Consider the following 22,583-nt stretch of genomic DNA (forward strand, 5'->3'; position numbering starts at 1 on the left):
GTCAGATTTATTAGATTACTACTCAGATTAACACAATTCAAAGTTAGATAGTTTTGGCATATTAGCTCCATAAAGATGTAAGTTCTTGTATCCTTGTGTTGGATGCAAATATAAATAACTTTGACGAACCCCAAATTGTTACAGCAGGGCATGTGGGTTGAGCATCTTTTAAACGGCAAGGCTTGTGGCAATAGCAAATCATGCAGGGGGTCATAACGCTTTGCTCTGTATGTCAACAGTGCCTTACAACTGGCAATAATGGGTGAATGTCTGAGAGAATATAGGGTGTACTGACTTTACCGATTCTTTTGTTTGTACAAGTTTATTAAATTGTACCTTAAATACCCCAGTCAGTTGGCATTATGTGTGGAGTTTGCATATTCTCCCTGTGGGTTTTCTCTGGGTACTCCAGTTTCCCCCACACTCCAGAGACATGCGCTATATATTGAATAAGCTAAATTGGCTATAATCAGGGCCAGATGGAATCTGCGACCGTTTTTTGCTATTTCTGCAGAGAATTTTAGTAAAAATCTGTGGATTTCTGCGGAATTATTTTGGGAGTATCCAGCAGAGTATCATAACTAAAACCTTAATATATTAAATAAAAAGTAATAAATTACTGAATGAATTCAGATTTACAGATTTACTCAAGTAAATAAACAGAATTAATAATGGGCTAAAAATCTGCAGAAATCTGCGGAATTCTGTACGCGCAGATTCTGTGTGGGCCTAGCTATAATGTATGTGAGTGTGTGCGGGTGTTCCCCAGTGTTGGGTTGCAGCGGAAAGGGCATCCGCTGCACGAAACATATGCTGGGTAAGTTGGCAGTTTAATCTGCTGTGGCGACCACTGATTAATAAAAGGACTAAGCCGAAAAGAAAATGAATGAACCTTAAATACAGCAAAAATGAAGAAAAACTACTTTTAATAATATGCAAATATCATGAGAGGGATTCATCTTCATGTAGAGCGATTCATTTTATATCAAATTATGAATAGCCTATACATTTTCTCTATGACTACTTTTAATACATTTTATTAATACATTTTATTTAATACAATAGGGGTTTCACAGCAAACGACAACAAAAACGTAATTTTATAACGGTTCCAAAAGAGTTAAATATGTGAAAAACAACATAAACTGAACAGGTGGGCTTCAGTCACATGATCTTGAAAGGGGTCCTTCAACTAATTAAAGTTTTCCATGGAATTGCTCGTTCACATTAGCAGACACCACTTTCAGTGACAAAATGTATAAAGCTCCTGTGATTTTGGAAATATTGGTATTTTCTAAAAGTGCCCTTCGAGCACCCATAATCCTTTGCGCAAGGAAGTTGGATGGGTGCACACACGGCACTCTATTCAGAATCCCTTTAAAGGGATAAGGGCACTGTTTCTCAACCACATTCTTGGAGGACCACCGTCTCTACACATTTTCCATGTCTCCTTAACCAAACACACCTGATTCAGATCATCAGCTCATTAGCAGAGACTGAAAGAACAGTAATGGGTGAGAAAGGAGACATCCAAAACATGCAACAATGGTGGAATGGAATGTGGTTGAGAAACACTGGATAATGGCAAAGAGATCAGTCCTTCTGGATGGAAACACAGCCCTGTGCATTTTTATTTCAAGTCCTGCTTGTATGTGGTAGACATAAAAATATGGTTGACACAAGAAACGAGACGGTAAAGAAAATTCTACAAAATGTTTTATTGAAAAGCAAGACAGAACTACAAGAGCGTTGTACAATCTCAGAGGGGTCACGGGCTGGGCTGGGGGAGAAAGAAAAGCTCTCTTGAGCATCTTTCACAGTACGTCTTACCTAAAGAGGTAGATTTCTTGCATAACCTGAGAATCGAACCGGGGCGTAGCGAAAAACAAAACAAAAAACAGTCGCAATACGAAGTGACAGTACCAACACACCAAACATTTCAAATGAACATGGCCCCAATTACAGATGTGTCCAAAAAAAAAACTGCTCACACTTCCGGAGAGAAGATTAAACATATGCTGTTATAATAAACATCAACATTCTTAGCCATCATTTGAAGAAAGTTTAGACGATGGAAAATTAAAACAAGGTACAAGATTTTAGAAAAGTGGTGAAGATCTACTGAGTTTTAGTTTGGCAAAGTTAAACATTCAGACTTTCATTTCAGCCCATGTTTCGAACAAACGAGTTTCTCACAAAAATAGGTGTCACTCTGCATTTCTCGAATGCCTCCATTACATTATTACAAAAGTGTGCCCAGCTCCACTACAAGTAGATTATCTGAAGGATGTGATGTTGGATTCGGCGTTCAGGAATGTACTGGCCAGATCAGGACATGAACAGTGGCAGATGCTGGAATGGACCCGAGGAGGCTGGCAAGTGTTTTTAGACCCTGTGTGTCCATGTGTGAGAATGATCAGCTCTTAAAGGGCTGCCCGTTTGTAGACATGGGATTGGCAACTTCTACATTCATCAGTTCAGTTCTCTAAAGACAGATTCACATTAACAACATTGAAAATCTTTGCAGCTCTTTTAAACATTTGAGCATCGAATTACAGACTTTATTCTCGATCACTACAGTGTTCAAGAAACGAAAGAGAGAAATCACATTCAGCATCAAATACATCAAGGCCCCTTTTTAAAATGTGAAATTAATTGTAGTCAATTCTGGGTCAAGTTTAAGAGTTGGAAAAAAAATATCTAAATTAGCCAATTCACCGAAAGGATAAAACAAAAGTAAAATCCCTCATATTACTCCAAACATGACATAAAAAGAAAATGTGTTGAAAAATCTCTTTTTTTCTGTGAAGAAAGTCAGTCAAACAGGTTTGGACTGTCAGATTGGTTGGTTTATTATGGAGTCAACCTAGGGCCATATTAATTTACGAAATAAAAGAGAGTTTTGCAAACAAAAAATTAAGTATTGAGCAAAAAATAAATAAATGCAAATTTCCAAAATTCGCAAAGCAAAAATTTATTTAAATTATAAAAAAAAAAAATATTTTGATAACAAAAATAAACGACTGCAAAAGGGAAATTAAGTTGATAAATAAAATAAAATTTTGCTAACAACTGCAAATAAAAATCAAGCAGTGAAAAAAACAAAATATTTTGCTTAATAAAAAAATTTAAATTATAAAGCAAACGTTCAAGTTCCCTTGATTTTTAATGAGTTTTTTTTTTGTTAGCAAATTTCATTTTTATTTCTCAAAACTTCCTTTCCCTTTTGCAGTTTAATTATTTATTTTTTGTTAGCAAAATTTATTTTTATTTCTGAAGAATTAATTTTTGGTTTGCCATTTTTGTAGATTTACATTCATTTATATATATATATATATATATATATATATATATATATATATATATAAAACAAAACTTTTTTTACTTTTGCAAGTATATATTGTCTTAGACTGACTATATTTTTCCCATGATTTTTATAATTGAACCATTTTAAATATTGCAGATGACAGAAAAAGAAGGTGAATTCAAACAATAGCTATCATCAGGATTAATGAAATAAAACCAGACAAAAGGGAGATTCTTAGTTAAATCTCATCCTTTTAGAAAAATAACTGCCATTTTTCTAAAAATGAGAAGGAAAGTTTTTGAGAAATGAATGAATGAAAAACAAAAATATATTTCGGGGAGAAAATGCTGATTGATTCCATGGTTTGGTCAAATTAAACTATGAATCCAGCTAGTTCAAAATCCCCGATTCAAGAAAAGCAACTATCACGTCTCTTAGGAATGCAAAGTTTAACTAAATTTCAATGAATACAAAGCCAAGTAGAATTTTACCATCCTTTACATGTGCACTTTTCATGGTACAAAAATGTACTCCCTCACTTAGAAAGTTCTTAAACATGAGAAGAAAAAAAAAACTGACGCAAGTATTTGGCCCTGTTCTAATATTTCACATAATTGTTGGAGATGTAGCAGCCTTTTTCAAAGTCAAACTAGCCCTTATTCAGATTCCCATATGAAAACCAGTCGCAAGCGGTGAGGAGTCTTGACCACTCTCTAATTTACAAGATGTGAATCTTCCTATAAATTCCAGTTCAATTAAATCCACAGAAACCAAACTTACTACAGACCCGTGTCGGATCAGATTCAAAGTGCCAATGAGTAGATGAGTGTGTGTTAACCTCAGTTTCTACTGTTATTAATGCCCTGTTACTCAAGTCTCAAGGTTATCTGCTCATCTAGAGCTTGTTGACCATGTACGCTTACTTCAAAATAAAATGCATATATATATAAATATAAATATATGTGTATATATATATATATATATATATATATATATATATATATATATATATATGTATATATATATGTATATATATATATGCAACCAAAATGATTTATTCAGATTCTAGAGGTCAGAGCGAAGAGCTACATTTTATTAAAGAGAAACAAACTAAACCAAACAAAAAAATGTGCAACCATAGCACAAGCTGAGCAGGAAAAAGCCGAGAACAGAATCGGGGAAGAAGAAAAAAAACGAAAAACATACGAAACAAAGCTGCATGGCGGCCGCCTTGGACCACATGACCGTTTCCTACGAAAATACAATGTGATAGAAAATAGGGAGTAAAAAGTGCTCGCCACAAAGCGGATTATCAACGTATAGAGCAGTTAGCGTCTTCACTAATGTCCTGCTTTTTCCTCACAAACTTTATGATAATAATTGTTAGACAAAAATATATACCTCCACAAAAAAAGAAAGGCCACCAGAAGGCCAGGCTCAGTCGTCAATAAGTTGTGTGGATGATGTGCTGCTCGAATCGTCAGGCTGAAGACCGACTTTCTCTGTTTCAGGCACCAAAGCCTCCATCTCTCCCTCTACTTCTCTCTCCACCTCTCCCTCCACCTCTCTTTCCAGCTCTGGGTTAGACAGCTCCTCCGGCTGGGGGTCTGGAGGTCCAGTACCCTCTTCCTCAGGATCTTTTGCAGGGCCCTGAAGTACTCGGAGTTTCTGGTTTAGGTCGTTGCGCTCTCGCTGCAGGGCCCTGCAGAGCTTCTCCAGACGATCCAGTTTACCTTGGAGGGCCTTGTAATTTTTGTCTCGCACTGTTTTCTTCAAGACAAATGAAAACAGGGACTTTAAAACTAATTCTGAAATATTCAAAGGTTTGAGTAAAGGCACTGATATACTTATAGCTCTTTTCTTTTTTGGTGTTGGTTTAGAGCTTAAAAGACATCATAAGTAGCCGATCACACGAACACATTTTTTTGCGTAGAGAGGCGCCTTTGAGTAATTTACTAATGGCCAGGAGCGTTTTTCACATTGTGAGACCTGCACAGCATGGAAGCATTTTAACCACATGCTGCTCTTCGAGTTATTGCTGTTGAGCCCACCGTTGAAAAAACGTCAACTATGAGCGGAAAAAGTGCAGTGTCGCATATTTTTAATTCTCCAATCAAATGAAAGCAGAAGCGGGGGTTTTCACTGAGGTGACAGCAGTGTTTGTGTAGTCAAGATGACTATGGAGACTTTTGAAGATGAAGGAGAGACTTGTGGTTGCTGTTTCGAGTTATCTGAAGCTGTATGACTTCACAAATATTGAATCTCTTAATATTATTAAATACAGTGGTCCCTTGTTATAATGCGGTTTACCTCTCGCCTCGCAGTTTTGTGGATTAATTTAGTACAATTCGACATTCGACATTTTTTTTTACAGTGCATTGTGTTCTGCGTCCTGATTGGCTGTAGACCATTGTCAATCAATCTCCTCCATGTCTCCTGTACAGTACAGAATAAGTTTAGCTCGTCAAATTAACATAAATCTTTGATCGCTAGCAGTGTGAGTTTCAACAAGGATGCAAAAAGTGTTGGAACTGTCCGCAGCAAGACCATCATAAAGGGGGTTGCACACCGGATGCATCACACCACACAGTGCCCTGCATTTTAGAATTGTAAACATAGGCTTATATCAGGGTACGCACACCAGTGCGCAAGTTGGCGGCTGCCTGTGGTGCCCCAACTACGACTCAGAACACTGTTCATATTCCGTCCGGTGTGTGTTACTTCCAGCTGTCATGTGCACGGCGCATCTGATGTGCGACCCCCTTAAGGATGGGGTCTGCTTTAGCTTTATGGATCAGTGACTGCAGGGAAAAGAACATTATGCCAACATTATCCACACAAAGCTAAAAAGCTTTATGAACCTATTGTTAATAGTGATAAATGTTTGTGCCTGACAACAGATTTTGATCTTTGGTTTCATTCTATAATGCTGGACTTCTTTTTCTACCAAAGTTTGAACTTTGACAGTGTTTGAACGAGAAAGAAAAGTGCAAAAATGTTAACGCCTGTCTGAGAAAAGTGCATAAAGTGTGTAGCAGGGGTTTTTAATGCGTTAAAACACCTACAATAATTGTAAAAAATAAAGCGGACTAATTGGTGGATTTTGCTTATCCCAGGTTATTTTTAGAACGCAACTCCTGCGATAAACGAGGGAGCACTGTATTAAAATTATAATAATATCAACAGCAACACTCATGCACAATACGGAGTTGATTCAGTTGTTGCCTAGCAACATTAAAAAAAAGCACTGCAACAAACTTTTTTTCTTCTTCTTGTCAATAACAAAGACCTTACATTTTAAAAAAAGAAAAACTGCGTTTGTGTGATCGGGCCCTAAGTAAGTGCTTGGGCAGCAGTATATTACTATGGCTCAATTCCACTGAGTGGTTCAGGTATCCAATTATTTCAAATTCCATTGTCAGAAATTGTAAATGCAGCATTGTGAATTGTATCATACTACTATTTTGGTAACCAGCACAGTAATCTGGTAAGGTAGTGCAAACCACAATCATCACTTGGCCAAATGACTCTGGCTGTTTTTCAATACAAGGAAAGCAGAAAATGGACTCGCCGTCTCGTGGAGACAGCACTTGGCAAGTTATCGTGGAAGAATGAAACTTAGAAGACTGCAAGAACACTGAATGCATCTTGTAGAAAATGGGATGCTGTGATCTTCCTTGCTGGTCATATGACCTTTACACATTTAACATGTAGTGATTTAGCAGATGCTTCTGTCCAAAGCAACTTACAAATAAGAAGGCATTCAGCACTTCAACAAGGAAAGGCAGCACACACAAGAAGTGCTAATTATACATTTACACAAAGAAAATTATTTTTATACAGACACACATAAACATACAACTAATCACTCAGAAGTTCATAACTCGAATTTAGAAATGTAGAAAAATGTGTTAATTCCCCCTTACCTCTTCTGCCATTTGCAGTAGAGTCTGGTTGTTGGTCTCCCATTTGGTCCTCCATAACGTAGTCTCCTTTTCAAGCTTCTTGATCTTCTTTGTCATCTGATAAGTCACAGAAAATAAAAACATGTCAAGCAAAGCAAGCATTTCAATTTTTACATCAACAAAACATCTTATTTTGTGCAAACTTATGTCTAAAAATAACCAGGCCTGATCATTTCAGAGAAGATGAAAAAGTAGAAATATTAAAACTTAAATGCTTAAAACTTTAAATGTTATTATTTTGTACTATTTTATATAAATAAATAATAAAAAAAACACTAAATACAAAATCTCATTGTTTTTGTAAACAAATTTAGACACCACTTCTATGTCATTTTAACTTGTATTACTGACTGAAGATTATGATAATTAGGTAATTGAATAGTTTGTGTTCCTTCAAGTGTAATATTAAGTAAGTGTTAGATGACTAAGATAATCAGTCAGTATTTCTATTCATTTTAAATATTTCCATTTCAAATAAATTACAAACGAATGAATTTTTTTTCTCCAGCAAATTAGCATATTGGGGTACAATTTAGTGTTGTAACAATACAGGGATTTATATGCCAAATGGTACAGAAAAAGTAATTTCTCGCTAACTTTTGAGCACTGTTGAGCACATACTTAAACACTGCTGATTAGCCATTGTGTTCACGTACTCAACAGAAATGCCTGTGATTGGCTGTGAAGTAGTCAAAATGAATAGTTTCTTCGGTGTACGCGGACAATTCGATATGGGTTCAGTAATAATCATAACCGGTAATTATATATTGGTTATTATGTATGGACGTCATTTATCTTATATGCTCCATGTCGCCTTAACTCACAATGACGAGGGAGGCAAGCGCAAGTATTTACAACACACCAACTACTTGAAAACGCAGAAACTGTGCACAATTTCACTGCGTGTGTGTGTTTGCTGGACAGTCTTTCACTGACACATACAGCAGAAGCCCCAATTTCACTGCGATTGAGAGAATGAAAGTAAGCTCCATCTCTCTCTCACTGTGGCCTATTTGACCAGCTGGGGTGATGTTTCCTCTCCTCTTGGCTGTTACAGCGATACTTCTGGATACAGACATGAGCGCTTGTGCAGTTTTCTCCACCGCGTCTATCATGGATCAGCTGTGATCGTCGCTGTCGTTTATCCGTGTCACTCATCTGTGAAGAGCGCCAGCACGCAGCACTTTGTTTGTTGACTGTGTGACCAAGCGAAGGGGTGTAAGAAAGAACTTGCTAGACAAAGCGAGTGGGATATTTATATTTGTTTATTTACTTTAAATGCTTGTGTTGTTTAAAGGTACAGTTTATGTATTTGACTGTTTGTATTAAGGGACAAAATTGTTTTACAAATAGTGTATAAATATAAATATATTTATACATTTTAATACAAGAATTGCTGCTGTGAAAAAAAAATAAATCTGTGTATGTTAAGCATCGTCAATACAAAGAGATAATCGAATTGTACCGAATCGATGGCATGATAATCGCAAACTAATTGAACTGTGAGGCCAGTGTGGGTTCACACCTCTACTGTGAAGGTCATCAATTCACTGCTGTTCAGAGAGTGCAAACAGATATACAGACACTGGAACATTTCAAAGCAATGAAGATCAGTTGGTCCATCACTGGATCGCTCTTGCTCATAGACAGTCCAGCTGATCGATACAATGGCCAGTCAGCAGTGTTTATGTACTTGCTGAACCACTCAAATGTTAAAGTTTTTTAAATTCAGTACCAAACTCAATACTCTTGACAACATATTCACGAAAGCCTTTTGACGCAGCTGAAAACACCAGTGTAATGTTCTAAAAACAAGCTTTTCTACTGTCGAAGCATTTTAAAAAAAGAGATTCACATTTTAAAAATGTGCATTTAAAAATGTTGTGCTTCCATTGACTAAAAGTGCTTAGCTTGTGAAAACAAAAACATTTTGGTGGACATGCACTCATAGAATGACTTTTGAAGAATAGAGGGGTTTGGTAAATGAAAATGCAGCTTTGCAGTAAAAGTAAATAATATTTAAAATATATTATATCTTACAATAAAAGCAAAAAGTTGTTTTAAATGTAATATTATTTAAGAATATTATGTTTTATTTAAATATTTTAGATCAAATAAATGCAGACTTCTGCTGTTCATGTCACACTCACTTTCTCCATCTCCTGTCTGAAGGTGGTGAAGACCTCGTTGCTCTTAGCGAGAGTCGTCTGAAACTCCTCAAACTTGTCCATGTACAAAGTGAGCTGCTGCTTTAGCTGATGCTCCTGCTCCTTCATCAGCTCACATTTGTGTCTCGACTCTGTTGCATTTTTCAAGAGCTGAACAGAGAATAGAAACCAACATTTATGCATTTTTGCGAAGCAAGTGACTTTGTTATTAATTGTTGTTTAATTTAGTGTTAAACTTTTCAACTTGCACCAACAGTTGCCAATAACAGTTGACCTTTTCCACCATTTTGTGCTTTAGCTCAAGATGTTAATTTAATTTATTAAGCAGTAATTTTAGTAACTCAAAAATCAGACTCATTATTTCTTTTTAAGTGAAGAAGAATGTTCAATATAGTCTTTAAGTGGATAATTAAAGTAGTCTTTAAGTGAATAATTACAAGACATGTCCTTAAACACACATACATAAATATATTATTTTTAGAGATGACTTTTTAATGTGTTAATATTCAAAACACATTTTTTATTATATAAGGTTTATCTAGGCACTTCCTTACATCTGTATTAAACAAAACATTTTTATAATAATTTAACAGTCAAGTATGGTTTGTGGCTCCAGGCAAATTTGATTTATTTGTGGTAAAAGGGCCAAAATGGCTCTTTTGGTCACAAAGGTTGCCGACCCCTGATCTAGCAGATGCAAAAGGTAACTACAATTATAGAACGACTCTTATATTCCATCACTTTCCTCAGTATAAGACCCAACACTTTGGTTTTACTTTACTATTTAGGCTACAGGAATAAACTAATCAGTATTATGTTGAAATACATTTTCCTGTAGCTCCAGAGTGTACAGCACGTGACTGGCTCAGTTATGTGCCATGAGCAAAAACGGCAAATTTCATAACACAAGCAACCGCCACTGTGATGAATGGTGGGCTCCAAGCTAAGACTTAAAGGTTGGATTTTGTGGACCTTCATTTCCTTTTGATACAACTTAATTTTTGTTGAAAAGTTGCAACTTCAGAAGATTGTTCTGTTGAATACAAAATATCCTTCATACATGTTAAGAGTTTATCAACTTGATGAGGGAATGTCTTGACAATCCACACAGACGTGACTCAGATTAATGCAACGAGTAAAATCCTACATGACTTCACGCTTTAACAGGCAGTCAAGCAGGTCGCACACCAGAAGTGCCGCACATGACACGGCGCGGACATGACAGTTTAAACTATCACACACCAAACGCGCACATTCGCATGATATTTAACATGAAACTAATCAGATGGCGCTCTGTGGCGCGGCTGAAATATGAACTGCTTCGTGAATCGTGGCTGGTCGGCATCGGTGTGTGTATAGAAACCGGTTTAGAATTCTAAAATCCATGGCGCTGCGTGATGCTGCGCAGCACGTCGCCGTGAGGCGCTTCTGGTGTGCTTCCTGCTTCATAGAGTGAACCAAAGTGCATTGGTGCCATTATAATGTATTAAATATATATTTTTGAAAAATCGCGATTTCTCGATTTGATTCAAAATTAAATCGTCTGAAAACGTAAATTCGAATTAATCGAAAAAAATCTGAAAAATCGCCCAGCCCTTCTATCCATTTATATATAGTTAACTGGTGATTTGGGACCATCACCCAGGACAGACTACTGTGTATAGTTTTAGATAGATTTAAAAATGTCAATTGTTTTTTAAAGAACATAAAAATGCTGTGTATATAAAAAGTGTAAGTATCCAGCTGTATTTAGCATGTTTTGCACAGTATTTAAAATTTGTGGAAAGGAAATAATTAGTTTGGTGTGGCTAGAGAGAAAATTGGTAAATACTTAAGCTCTAAAAAGTGTTAAACTTTTAAAAGTCATGTGAAATAAAACTAATTGCAATGCGACACTATGAAATAGGGTTGGGCGATGTCGAACAATTTGGCATCATACGATGGGTTTGTGAGCAGGTTTTCGGCGGGGGTGGGGCAGAGGATTGGTGATGTTGGCTCAGCATTGTGTTGTCTATTGGCCATCGGCAATGAACGATGGCATAGTCGTCCCAACCCTACCCTACTATTGAGCAAGGTCATTCACAACACACAAAAAAGTGAAATGAATGAGGCATGTGGACATAAGACATTATTTAAATTTCAGCAAGTCAAATTTATGCATTAAAAAAATATTTTCCCAACAACAAAATTGTGGCTAGTGAAAATGCAGAGTGGCTAGTGCTGTTGAAACTACTAGCCACAGCGGCTGGTGATCAAAAAAAGTTAATGTCAAGCCCTGACTATAATATAATATAATATAATATAATATAACATAATATAATATAATATAATATAATATAATATAATATAATATAATATAATATAATATAAGTTTCAGATGTTACCATTTGTGCATCCTCAAACTCAAGCTTACAGGTCATTTAAGCGGTTAAACATGCATTTTCTAAGTGACAAAACATTTAATATAAATAATACATGTGCTGTCCAACTAAAATAAAGATGTTAATGCCACTATCTGTAGAATGGTGGCAAAGTTGCCACTGCTTTCAATTATTAGTCTGGAGAAACAGGAATGTTAACGAAGAGCTTTATCAACATATTAGTTGTAGGTACTAATACTTGAGGATCAAGCCAGGCTCAGAAACAGGATTAGGATTATGAGAAGGATACTCACAAACTCTCTTTCTCTCTGCTGTTTCTCCTCCACCTTTCGCATCAGCTCAGCCGTCCGCTGGAGTTTAGCGTCCATCAGCTGTTGTTGAAGCTCTTTGTGTTTGAACACTTTATCTGTGTGCTGAGTAAATACAAACGTTGATTTTGAGTTTTGATTTTTGTTTATGCTCTATTGACTTCCATTATAATGACATTTTTTGATTGCAAACCCATGTCACCATATAATTATGCATTTTTGATTATTGGTGGCTTTCCATTATTGGTGGACGCATAAATTGTGTCATAATCTAAATGCAATTGCAAATCCTGCATTACCGTTTACATTTCAGTATTTTCGCGAATGCGTAGTGCCTATTTTAATTGAAAAAGCAAAGTCCATTTGCTTTGGGCGTGACATATGTAAATAGCAATATTACTTGCTTCATTTGCTTTTGCTTTTTCCTTGCATTTTGCATGTAACCTGCCAAAACTCTAATAAAATGGCAAATCCTTTTGCATTTAAATTTTCAATGTGTACACCGAAACCTGTCAATCAAGTGACAGGGGAGGGGCTATTTCATTGGGCTGGTTAGTATTGGGGAGTGACTTCAATCTCAGTCAGCGTGTTTACAGTTTTGAAAAATGGAGGTAATCGGTGAAACTGTGGAGTAAATTTGGACACTTGATATTTGGTAACTTGAGTGTCCAGCTTGCTCGGCTGCTTAAAGTATATACTCCAAATTATATATGGAATGACATGATCTGATTAATATTGAATTATCAGCAATATATATATTTTTTCAATGAGTTAAACACTTTCCATATATGCTGGCTATTTTTACATTCTTTTCATTTTTATGTGTCAAGAGTCCTTAGCAATTGATTTAGTTTAAGTTTACTGTTTAAGTTTTTAGTTTACTGATTTTCTACACGACAGTGAAAAATGTACTTGTTAAAGGCACAAATAGCTATTTAAATTAATTTTGCATCAAAAAAGCATTTTAATATTTAAGACGTGATCTGCATCTTATGTAGGCATGGGACAATAACCGTTTTTAAGGTATATTAAAAAGAGCATATATTAGAACAGTAATCACAATACCGTGAAACCATGATATTTTTATCCAAGATTCTCATACCGTCAGAATCTTATCCCGGCCCATGCCTAATCTCCTGAGCTGCGTCAAATCAACAAATATCTCTATGAGAATATTAATCCTGTCTATAATCATACACTCTCAAAATTTTACAAAAGCTGGGGCAATACCTTTTCAAAATTCACATTTATATCTAAAAGGTACATACTGTATCTTAATACAATGTTTCTCAACCACTTTCCTGGAGGAAAACCAGCACTGCATGTTTTGGATGTCTCCTTTGTTTGTCATACCCATTACAGGTCTTTCAGTCTCTGCTAATGAGCAGCTGTGTTTGGTTAAGGACACATGCTAATGAGCAAAGTTGGTAGTCCTCCAAAAAAGTGTTTGAGAAACACTTAACATGCCTTAATATTACATGTTAGTCACTAAATAAAAAAATATTTTCTCTTTGAACCCCTTGAAAATTTATTTCTGTGACAGTTTTTAAACCTTTAAACTGGACTGTAGATTACATACCTATGCATAGACTTAAAAAATAGCAAAACAATAAAACAATAATAATTTCAGAATATTGTTATTTTCCACAATTTAATAAAGTGCTCTTATATAAATATATCAGTAGTTGGTAGTTTCATTATCATCTCCTCTTGAAACAACACAATCTAATCCCGAGCAGATTTGAGCTTATAGAGCTTTTGCTTTGACAACAAATCCCAGATCCCAGTTTTTGAAAAATTAATCTATCCTGGATCCTGTTAAATCATCAATAATCAAATCCAGCTAACAGAATCATCCACATAGGAAGAACAGACCTAAGATCTGGAAATCTTTATTGCGTTCACAATGTCATCATATAATGACAAAACAGATCCTGAAACCAATAAATCTGTGCCAAACTGCATGATGTTTCATGTTAGCTAATTTCACAATATAATTATGACAGATAAAACACCTCATAATTATGTGAAGACTGAAGGCTGATTTATACTTCTGAATCAAACGCCGGCGTATGCTATGGCATTGACGCATAGCCCTTCAACGTGGCCGTCAGCGTCACTGACGTGCACCTCTCAAAAAATGAAACTACACGTCGCAACAACGCGTAGCGCAAGCTCTGTGATTGGTCGGTTTGGTAGCGCTGACAAGTCTGGGCGGGACCGAGAGCCGTGCGAATGGCATGAGCCCAATAGAGCAATTCTTTACAAGTGTGGAGTCCCGTGAAGGAGCTCCGGATGGAAAGTTTTGTTTTGTATTGTATTTACCTCATAGTTAAAGTTAGCCGGTTCCTGCCTCAAAATGAGCGAGTTTGAGCCACTTGTACATCCAGGATGTGTTCAGGAAAAGCAAAACAGCAGTGAAGAAACTAGACACAGAGGAACATTAACACCTCACTGCCAACTAGCGTTTCGGAGGTGTTAATGCAGACCAACAAAGACAGCGCGCAGAAGTATAAATGCACGGCTACGGGTGTTGCATGCGCCGTGGGTTACGCCGGTCACTTGACGCAGAAGTATAAACCAGGCTTTAAGGATTCGACCAGAGCATAACAGCAAATCTGCATATTATACAGATGTTGGCTCACCTCCTCCCGGAGCTCATACTGCTCGATGAGCTTCTTGAGTTTCTCGGCCAGCTCCATGTTCTCTTGGCGCAGCTTGCTGTTGTGAGAGTTGTGCTGCTCCATCTGAGCCTCGATCTCATTGAGTGTCATCTGAAAGTGCAGAGTTGCCTCCTTGCGCCGCTCCTCGTACTCCCTGAACCTCTGAGCGTTCTCCTCCTGCCATCACAATGACGATCTAAATCAGTGAAAGCCAGTGAAACATCTCCATCATCGATTGTGCAAGAGGTCTGGTGGATTTACCTTCAGGGTTTTGTTATGGCGCTGAAGTTCTCTGCACAGGCTCTCTAGTTTACTGCGTGCCAGGACGGCCTTGCTGTGTTCGCTCTGCAGGTGGATCTTCTCCTTCAGCACCTGGTTCTGCTTCTTCTGCAACAGCTTCACCTGCTTTTGCATGCTGCGACTCTCCTCCAGCTGCATCAGAAGATCACGAGAATTTAGTGATACACTCAAAGTTTGGCAAACAAAATATTTCACTTAAAAAAGAAACAGTTATTTTAGGGAACGTTCACACTTCTCTTTGGTTTATTTTGTTATGTCTTCTTTATTGTGTGTGTGGAGAATCAAAAACACTGACAATAATTCTTACATGGCAAAAACACGAATAAAGATTTTGATCCCGCTAGTGCTGGGCAACATCATGGCTTTTATGATATCTTTGATCATTCTGACATTTTCAGTCACATGGTGTCCCGTTTTTAGTTTGTTTTTAGGCTGGTACATGTCTAGCCGAACCACCAACGAAACCCATGCTGTCACCTCGTCGTCTTAAGGGCTGCCATCAGCTTGGCGTGTTCACAAGCAGCTTTTTGGTCTAGACAGAACCGGATGTGACCAACGTGAGATGACAACGCAGTTGGGTTTTGTCGGCTTGGTATATACTGTGTACTGGCCCTAAATCAAACCAAACCTGCCACGCATTTCTAATTATTTCATGCTCATAACACTGTCATTTTCAATTTGTTCGTAAATGTCAACAACGTGGACCAAAAATAATGCTTATTGCCAAAAATTTTTTACTACAACAGTTTTTTTTACATTTGTCCTAAAACATGACATCCTGAACAATATACCAAGTTTAACTACCGAAATTGAATTACCAAAAACTTTAAGAACTAATTATTTTTAACTTTAAATCTTTAAGAATATTTAGTTGTGGTAAAAAAAATAAATTAAAAAAAATAAAATTATAATAAACCACATAACTAGAGTATTGCTTTGTGTAGGAATCTTCTTTTCACTTCCACTTCAATCAACTATACATGCGTCTAAAGAACCATCTATTTTTGGGTGAAATCTATCAGTAAGGACATTTAGTATGAAATATAATTCCCAATATCTCTATGCCCAAATACATACCAGGTCTGCATATTTCTTACAAAGGGCAGCAAGTTTCTCTTCAGGGGTTGCTAAGGTATGAAGTGCCTGCATCAGCAACAAAACCTCTTTACCTACAACAACAACAACAACAACAACAACAAAGGGGAAAATTATGCATAGAATAACCATTTGACAGAAGAGATTACATCTTTTACAAACTTTTTACTTTTATTAAACATTACAAAACAAGGAGATATACTGCTTAAAGCTGAAGTCTGCAGATTTAACTTCTGTCTACATCTCTGTTTGAGTCTCTAGGCAATCAAAACTTGCAATATTTAATTTGCTAGCGCACATTGTTTTTCTTAGGGTGAACAATTAATCCGTGCATGTTGATCAGCTGAAAAAAAAAATGTTCGATTTGTTAATCTTCAATCAAAGTCTGATCATTTGCCTCCCCATTTTGGAGTGAAGGGCCCATTTCTGCTCCGTCCTTCGGCTTGACAGCTTCAGCCACAATATTATTAGCCACGGCACTCTTATGGCCCGTTTCCACTGAGTGGTACGGTATGGTACGGTTCGGTTTGGTACGCTTTTATGGCCGTTTCCACTGTCAAAAGTGTACCGAACCAAACCGTACCGTACCACTTTTTCGCCACCCTTTCGAAAGTGTACCAAACGGGAGAAAGGGTACCAAAAGGTGGAGCTACACATGCAGCTGAACGCTGATTGGTTACAGAGATACGTCACGAGCTCGTGGAGCTACACAGAAGGTAAACAAAGGAACCGCCATGTTTTTTTAAATACACAGCCAAGACATTACATGGAAAAACTATATGCATATAATAACCAGCCATGGATGACCCAGGCTCAAACAAACCATGTCATCGTCTCGACGAACAGACACAAAGCCAAGAAGAAAAATCTGCCGTGTCCTGTTGTTGTTTTACGAGTCCGTCTAAAAGTGCGACCGGTATTCGCTTTCTTCCGGGAGCTTGCGATCGCTTCTATATTTGATATAACGAACTTCTTGAGCTGATGATAATAACGTGAGTGCTATAATTGAAGTGTCTCCGTCCTCTGATCCATTCAGAAAAAAAGCACGAGAGTGAAGCGGGAGTGAAACGCGGAAAAAAAGACTATCCGTCAAAACACAGGTGCAAAATTGTTTTAGCAACCTGAATTATGAACAAACTGCCATGATTATCTTTGCCTTTTGGACTATTATGAACTGGGAATGACAAAATTACTCTCTGACAGAGCTTACATGTGCTGCTGAAGATTACAGACACAGATGAGAGGTTTGCGCTGACTGTGGGCTATATTGCGTGTGTTTTTGTTCTCAAATAAGTACTAAATGTATGATGTGTGTAGTGTTTCTGTAATAAATAATATATCGGAGACTTTAAGGGGCTGTATGTGTTCATATATGTTGCATTTATGTATTTATTTTAAATAATTACAGACATTACAGTAGCCTATTTCACACTGTCATTTATCTGCAGTTCAACTCCTGTCCATAGAAAAGTTAGTGATAAACATTTATAAACAAGTATTTATGTGTATAAAGCATCTGTTTTGTGAGACATGCTGCTCATTATGATATGTGAACGACCTGTACAGCTTTACTGTAGACATTTATTCGAGTGAGCATGACGTCGACTTAAACTTTGTCATACACCACGCCGACCAAAAGGGTACCCTTTGTGGTGGAAACGCAAACCTGATAAAGGTGACCCGTACCGACCCGAACCATACCGTACTGTACCAATCAGTGGAAACGAGGCTTTACTGTTAGTTTGTTACAAAGGGATGATACGCCAAAAGAAAGTCCCATCCTTACTTATTCCATTTCATTTAGAAGTACATCGAAATACTGAAAAGTTCTGGTTCCTGTTTACACAGAATTTACAAGCAATAAAAAAAAAGTGGCGTGACCATTGTTATGTGCTATCTTTATCGTCACAGCTCCTCAAAGATTGTGAATATTATATTTTGAGAATTATGTGTGGTGGTCAGTCACAACTGTGTGGATACCATACATCACAAACACAGATTTTAAGGCCCAAATTTTTACAATAAAATGTTCATACATTATGCTACCAATGTGAATAAATATAACAATCCATGGTTTCCGCTACATTCATTCTTCCATGGCAGGGTGCCACGGCAAAATTCATCCTGCCATGGCTACATTAAAGCATCTCATTCATGACATTCAGTCGTGTTTTTTTAATAGCGGTTTATAATCACACCAAAACGTTTTAAATGGTAAGTGAATTATAACAGCACAAACTTTTCTGTAATCGTAGTAGTGCTTTGCGTTATTTGTTTAACCCTTTAAGGTTACGTGCTGACTGACTGACAGGTGCATGATGCGTGAGGCCAGCAAACAACGTAGCTTTCAGTTAAGATGAACACAGCTTCTATAATGACACAGGTCTGGGGCTCTGCATATAATGACTTTATCTTGCTGGAGATTATAGCCGCTTCACTTCAGGACGCATTAATACCGCTCTGTAGGTCTATTGGAGACATTCATAAATATTCCTAGCAAATATAATAAATGTTAGAGACATACTTGTTACATAAACGCACTAAATCGCACTTCAGCAGCGTTTATTTGAGAGCGCACAAGAAGATCCTTTGCGCTTAAGCAGCATATATTCGAGGGGAGTTGCAAGAAGTTTTGTGCAAGAACAGAGGAAATCGGCACGCAAGCAAAGAGATTTGCATGCTCGTATTACATAAATGCGATCTCGACTTGTAATACTGTGCTTACGACATTTGTTATTGAAATAATGCCACAGGTAGTTGGTAGATCTGTGTAAAAAAGGCCTGTCGCCACAGCTGGAAAAAATCCTAGAGGAAACACTGCAATATATAACAATAATGGCAGCACAGTGGCGCAGTGTCTAGCACAATCGCCTCAAAGCAAAAAGGTCGCTGGTATTATGAACCAACTTCAAGCTCATCAGTAGGCCCACGCAAAATCTGCACGTGCAAAATTCCACAGAGTTGTAACCCATCATTTATTCTGTTTATATACTTGAGTAAATGTGTGTAAATCTATATTTATTCAGTTTTTAACTTACAGTAATATTATTAACTAATATGAAATTGTTCATCTGATTTATGTACAATGCAGTTTGTATAGAAATATTTTCTGTCTTTTAGTAGACATATTATACAAGACTTGCTTTGTTTACCAAATAATGTGAATCTAATTGGATTTGCATTTTAAACACTAAATAAATTATTATTTTTTATTTTACATATTAGGGTTTTAGTTATGGTATTCCCAAAACCATTCCGCTGAAATCCGCAGATTTTTAGCAAAATTCTTAGCAGAAATAGCAAAAAACATCCGCAGACTCCGTCTGGCCCTGCTCATCAGTTTCTGACGATATGATAACTTTAGATAAAAATATTACAGTTTCACAATATCACGGTATTCTGATTACTGCTCTAAAATGAGTTCATTTTTAAATATCTGGGTAAACTGCTTGTCGTCAAACCATTTCATAACAGTAACAAGAGGCAATTTAATCATAACGTAATGGTAAAACAGCTGCCATTACATTATTTATCAATATTACCTTTTGGGATTCTCAGAAGCTATGAAAATTATAAAAGTAAAACAGAAAATACTTTAGGACCATTGTTATGGTTTACGTCCTTTAAAATGGTGTATATCAGCTGCTGTGAGAAAAGACTATAAATGATCCTCACATGCCATTTAGTCTGCTAGCCAGGATGCTGTTTGTATATGAATGACAGTACACCCATATTTTCCACAAAAACTGGTACCACTCAAATTAGAAAACATTATTACAAGCTTACTATTGTGAATCAGGCTAAGGCAAGGAGAAACTTGCCATTTGAACACTGGCCTCTTATCACTTGTTAAAACAAATGATCGTGGATCACCAAAGTACAAAAATACGAATTGCAGCTAAATATATGGGACTCTGCGGTTTCCTATTTTATACCCAACAAATTCATTTAATGGCAAACACTAACCAAATTCCTTTTGGTCCTTGGTTTTCTCAGCGTTAGGATCCAACTCCACATCGAGGGGGTCAGGGGTGCTGTCCTCACGTCCTGGTGTCTCCCCTCTCTCCTCCTCACTGCTCACCAGGCCCGCAAAATCCAGCACGTTATCCTGGGACGGGGTCTTCACATCTGGAGGTGAACTGCTCCCTTCAACCAGTCCTCTGGCCTCTAAACCACAGACCCCAATGATCTCCTCCATGTCTTCAGTGCCCTGACAGCAATAATGCATATAGTGGAATATGAACATTTATGTCAAATGACACTTTAATGACACATAACAAAAATCTTTACTACAAACAGGCACATACAAACTTAAAAACATTTATACACAGGAAAATAGAGATGGAGATGACCACGTGTGGCAAGCACACGCAGAACTGTCTCAAATCCCAGTGAGCCCCCTACCTAGGGAACATTTTTGGTATTACACGGGTTTAAAATGCCGTCTACGCAGGAAACTCACTAGATTTTGAAAAAAAAAGCCAGAAAGGTATAACCAGCACAAGCAAAATAAATGAGTAGGAACAGGTTAACGCATGAAGAAATCTGACCACTGAGGCATTTATTCAAAGCACGTGTTAACTAGTAATCTGTGCAATAGAAAATGCGTCGATACTGACCTTTACAGCTCATCATTTCGCCACAAATTTACGCATATTAAATTAGTATATCTATAAGATATAATCCCTATTACATGCTAAGAGTATATGTAGGTAATATCTAAATTATTCACCAGATAATTCTGATATTGAGCATGCGGAGTATCAAACACACTTGAATTTGCGACAAACTAACTGTTTTCATTAGTTTCTCTGAATTAAAAGTTTAAAAGGATCATTTATGAAGTGTATCATATCTCTGATGAAATGTTACAACTGAAAATGCCCTCGCCATAAATTCGTAAAGTGATAAAGCTGCAAACCTCAGGCTAACTCGCTAACTCCGCATTTATCCTGTTCAGCACACTCGCGCGCGTAGATTCAACAATTCTATCATTTTCATCACAATTTCAGTACATAAAGCCATACCGACATGTTTATGTCAACACTATAAACAAATCAGATCGCTAATAAATATCTTAAAGATTAATCTTGATATTTTGATAACATGAGTTGAAAGTGCGCTTGTAAGTTGGCTTGTCTGCTGATTAGCGGGCTAAAGCTACTTCCTTCGTAAATAACACTCATTTTTGACGACAGGTTCCCTTCGTGGGCGTGCAGCAAGACTTTCATAACGTTAGACACTTTCATAATGTTATATCTTCAGAAATTGATCGACAGTGAGCAGGTTAAGGTACTGTACCTGTGTGTTTTCAGTGTTTAATTCGTGCCTGGCGTCTGAGCGCGTCGCCATGTTGTGACGAAACACTTAGAAGTGAAAATAAGCAAGACTGAGAACGCAAATACAAATCAGCTCAGTTTTTTATTATCGTTCATATAAAATGCTTACTTAGAAAACAGGCATTATTATTATTATTTATTTATTTATTTATTTATTCATTTTTTTTTTTTGCTGTCAATTTACTTGCTATTTTATTTTGTCAGGCAAGTGCATGCATATCTATCGCACACCTGGGCGCATACATTCACCCAGTATGCATAATAATTTTTACGTGTGTTTATGTTTTTTGCTAAATAAATAAACAAATAATTGTAACATTTACACACAGTGAAACAAAACAAAAATATATATTTCACCCCAAAACTAAAATTCTGTCATGATTGTGTACTTGTTTTAAACATTCATTAGTTTTTAACTATTTTACTACAAGAAGATATTTTGTAAAAATGTCATAAACATGAAACCATTGACTTAATTAAGTTTTTTTCTTACTATGGAAGTTTACGGTTACAGGTTTGGAACCATATGTGAGGTTGAGTAGCCTAAAAAGAGAAAAAAATAAATATAATATTACCTTAATTTAGCGTCACGGTGGCGCAGTGGGTAGCACGATCGCCTCACAGCAAAAAGGTCACTGGTTAGAGCCCCGGCTGGGTCAGTCCGCATTTCTGTGTGGAGTTTGCATGTTCTCCTTTTGTTCGCGTTGGTTTCCTCCGGGTGCTCCTGTTTCCCCAAAAGACATGCGGGTATAGGTGAATTGCATAAGTTAAATTGTCCGTAGTGTATGTGTGTGAAAGAGTGTGTACGGGTTGTGGCTGGAAGAGCATCCACTGCGTAAAACATATGCTGGATAAGTTGGTGGTTCATTCTGCGGTGGTGACCCCTGATTAATTTAGCCGAAGGAAAATTTATTTTATTCATAAATTCATAATGAATGAATCAGATGTGTAAAATAAAAATATTTCATTCAATTCTATACATTATTTTATACATCATACAGTATACATTTTGATTTTCAGTTGTTTTAGTTCAATTTAATTGTTTTGAAAGTGCCTAA

General features: G+C 36.8%; 1 protein-coding gene across 3 annotated transcripts; it reads right to left on the reverse strand.

The window, feature by feature from the left end:
• Positions 1-1,697: 1,697 nt before the first annotated feature.
• txlng (taxilin gamma) lies at positions 1,698-21,561 on the reverse strand. 3 transcript variants are annotated; one of them, XM_073915515.1, is made up of 10 exons: positions 21,488-21,561; positions 20,153-20,396; positions 16,169-16,260; positions 15,053-15,223; positions 14,774-14,968; positions 12,114-12,233; positions 9,422-9,589; positions 7,233-7,328; positions 4,708-5,076; positions 1,698-2,484 (listed from the first exon to the last, which is right to left on the reverse strand). In XM_073915515.1, the coding sequence occupies exons 1-9, from the start codon at positions 21,536-21,538 to the stop codon at positions 4,744-4,746; spliced, it is 1,470 nt and encodes a 489-aa protein (XP_073771616.1). In that variant the 5' UTR covers positions 21,539-21,561; the 3' UTR covers positions 1,698-2,484; positions 4,708-4,743.
• Positions 21,562-22,583: the final 1,022 nt, after the last annotated feature.

Source organism: Danio rerio, chromosome 11 (assembly GCF_049306965.1).
Source record: "Danio rerio strain Tuebingen ecotype United States chromosome 11, GRCz12tu, whole genome shotgun sequence".
NCBI lineage: Eukaryota > Metazoa > Chordata > Actinopteri > Cypriniformes > Danionidae > Danio > Danio rerio.

Excerpts from the sequence above, each read along its gene's own strand:
- txlng (XM_073915515.1), bottom strand. The coding sequence starts at position 21,538 with ATGGCGACGCGCTCAGACGCCAGGCACGAATTAAACACTGAAAACACA. Across the intron at positions 16,261-20,152 it reads CAAGGACCAAAAGGAATTTG|GTAAAGAGGTTTTGTTGCTG; the intron begins GTTAGTGTTTGC and ends TTGTTGTTGTAG. Across the intron at positions 14,969-15,052 it reads GCCATAACAAAACCCTGAAG|GAGGAGAACGCTCAGAGGTT; the intron begins GTAAATCCACCA and ends TTGTGATGGCAG.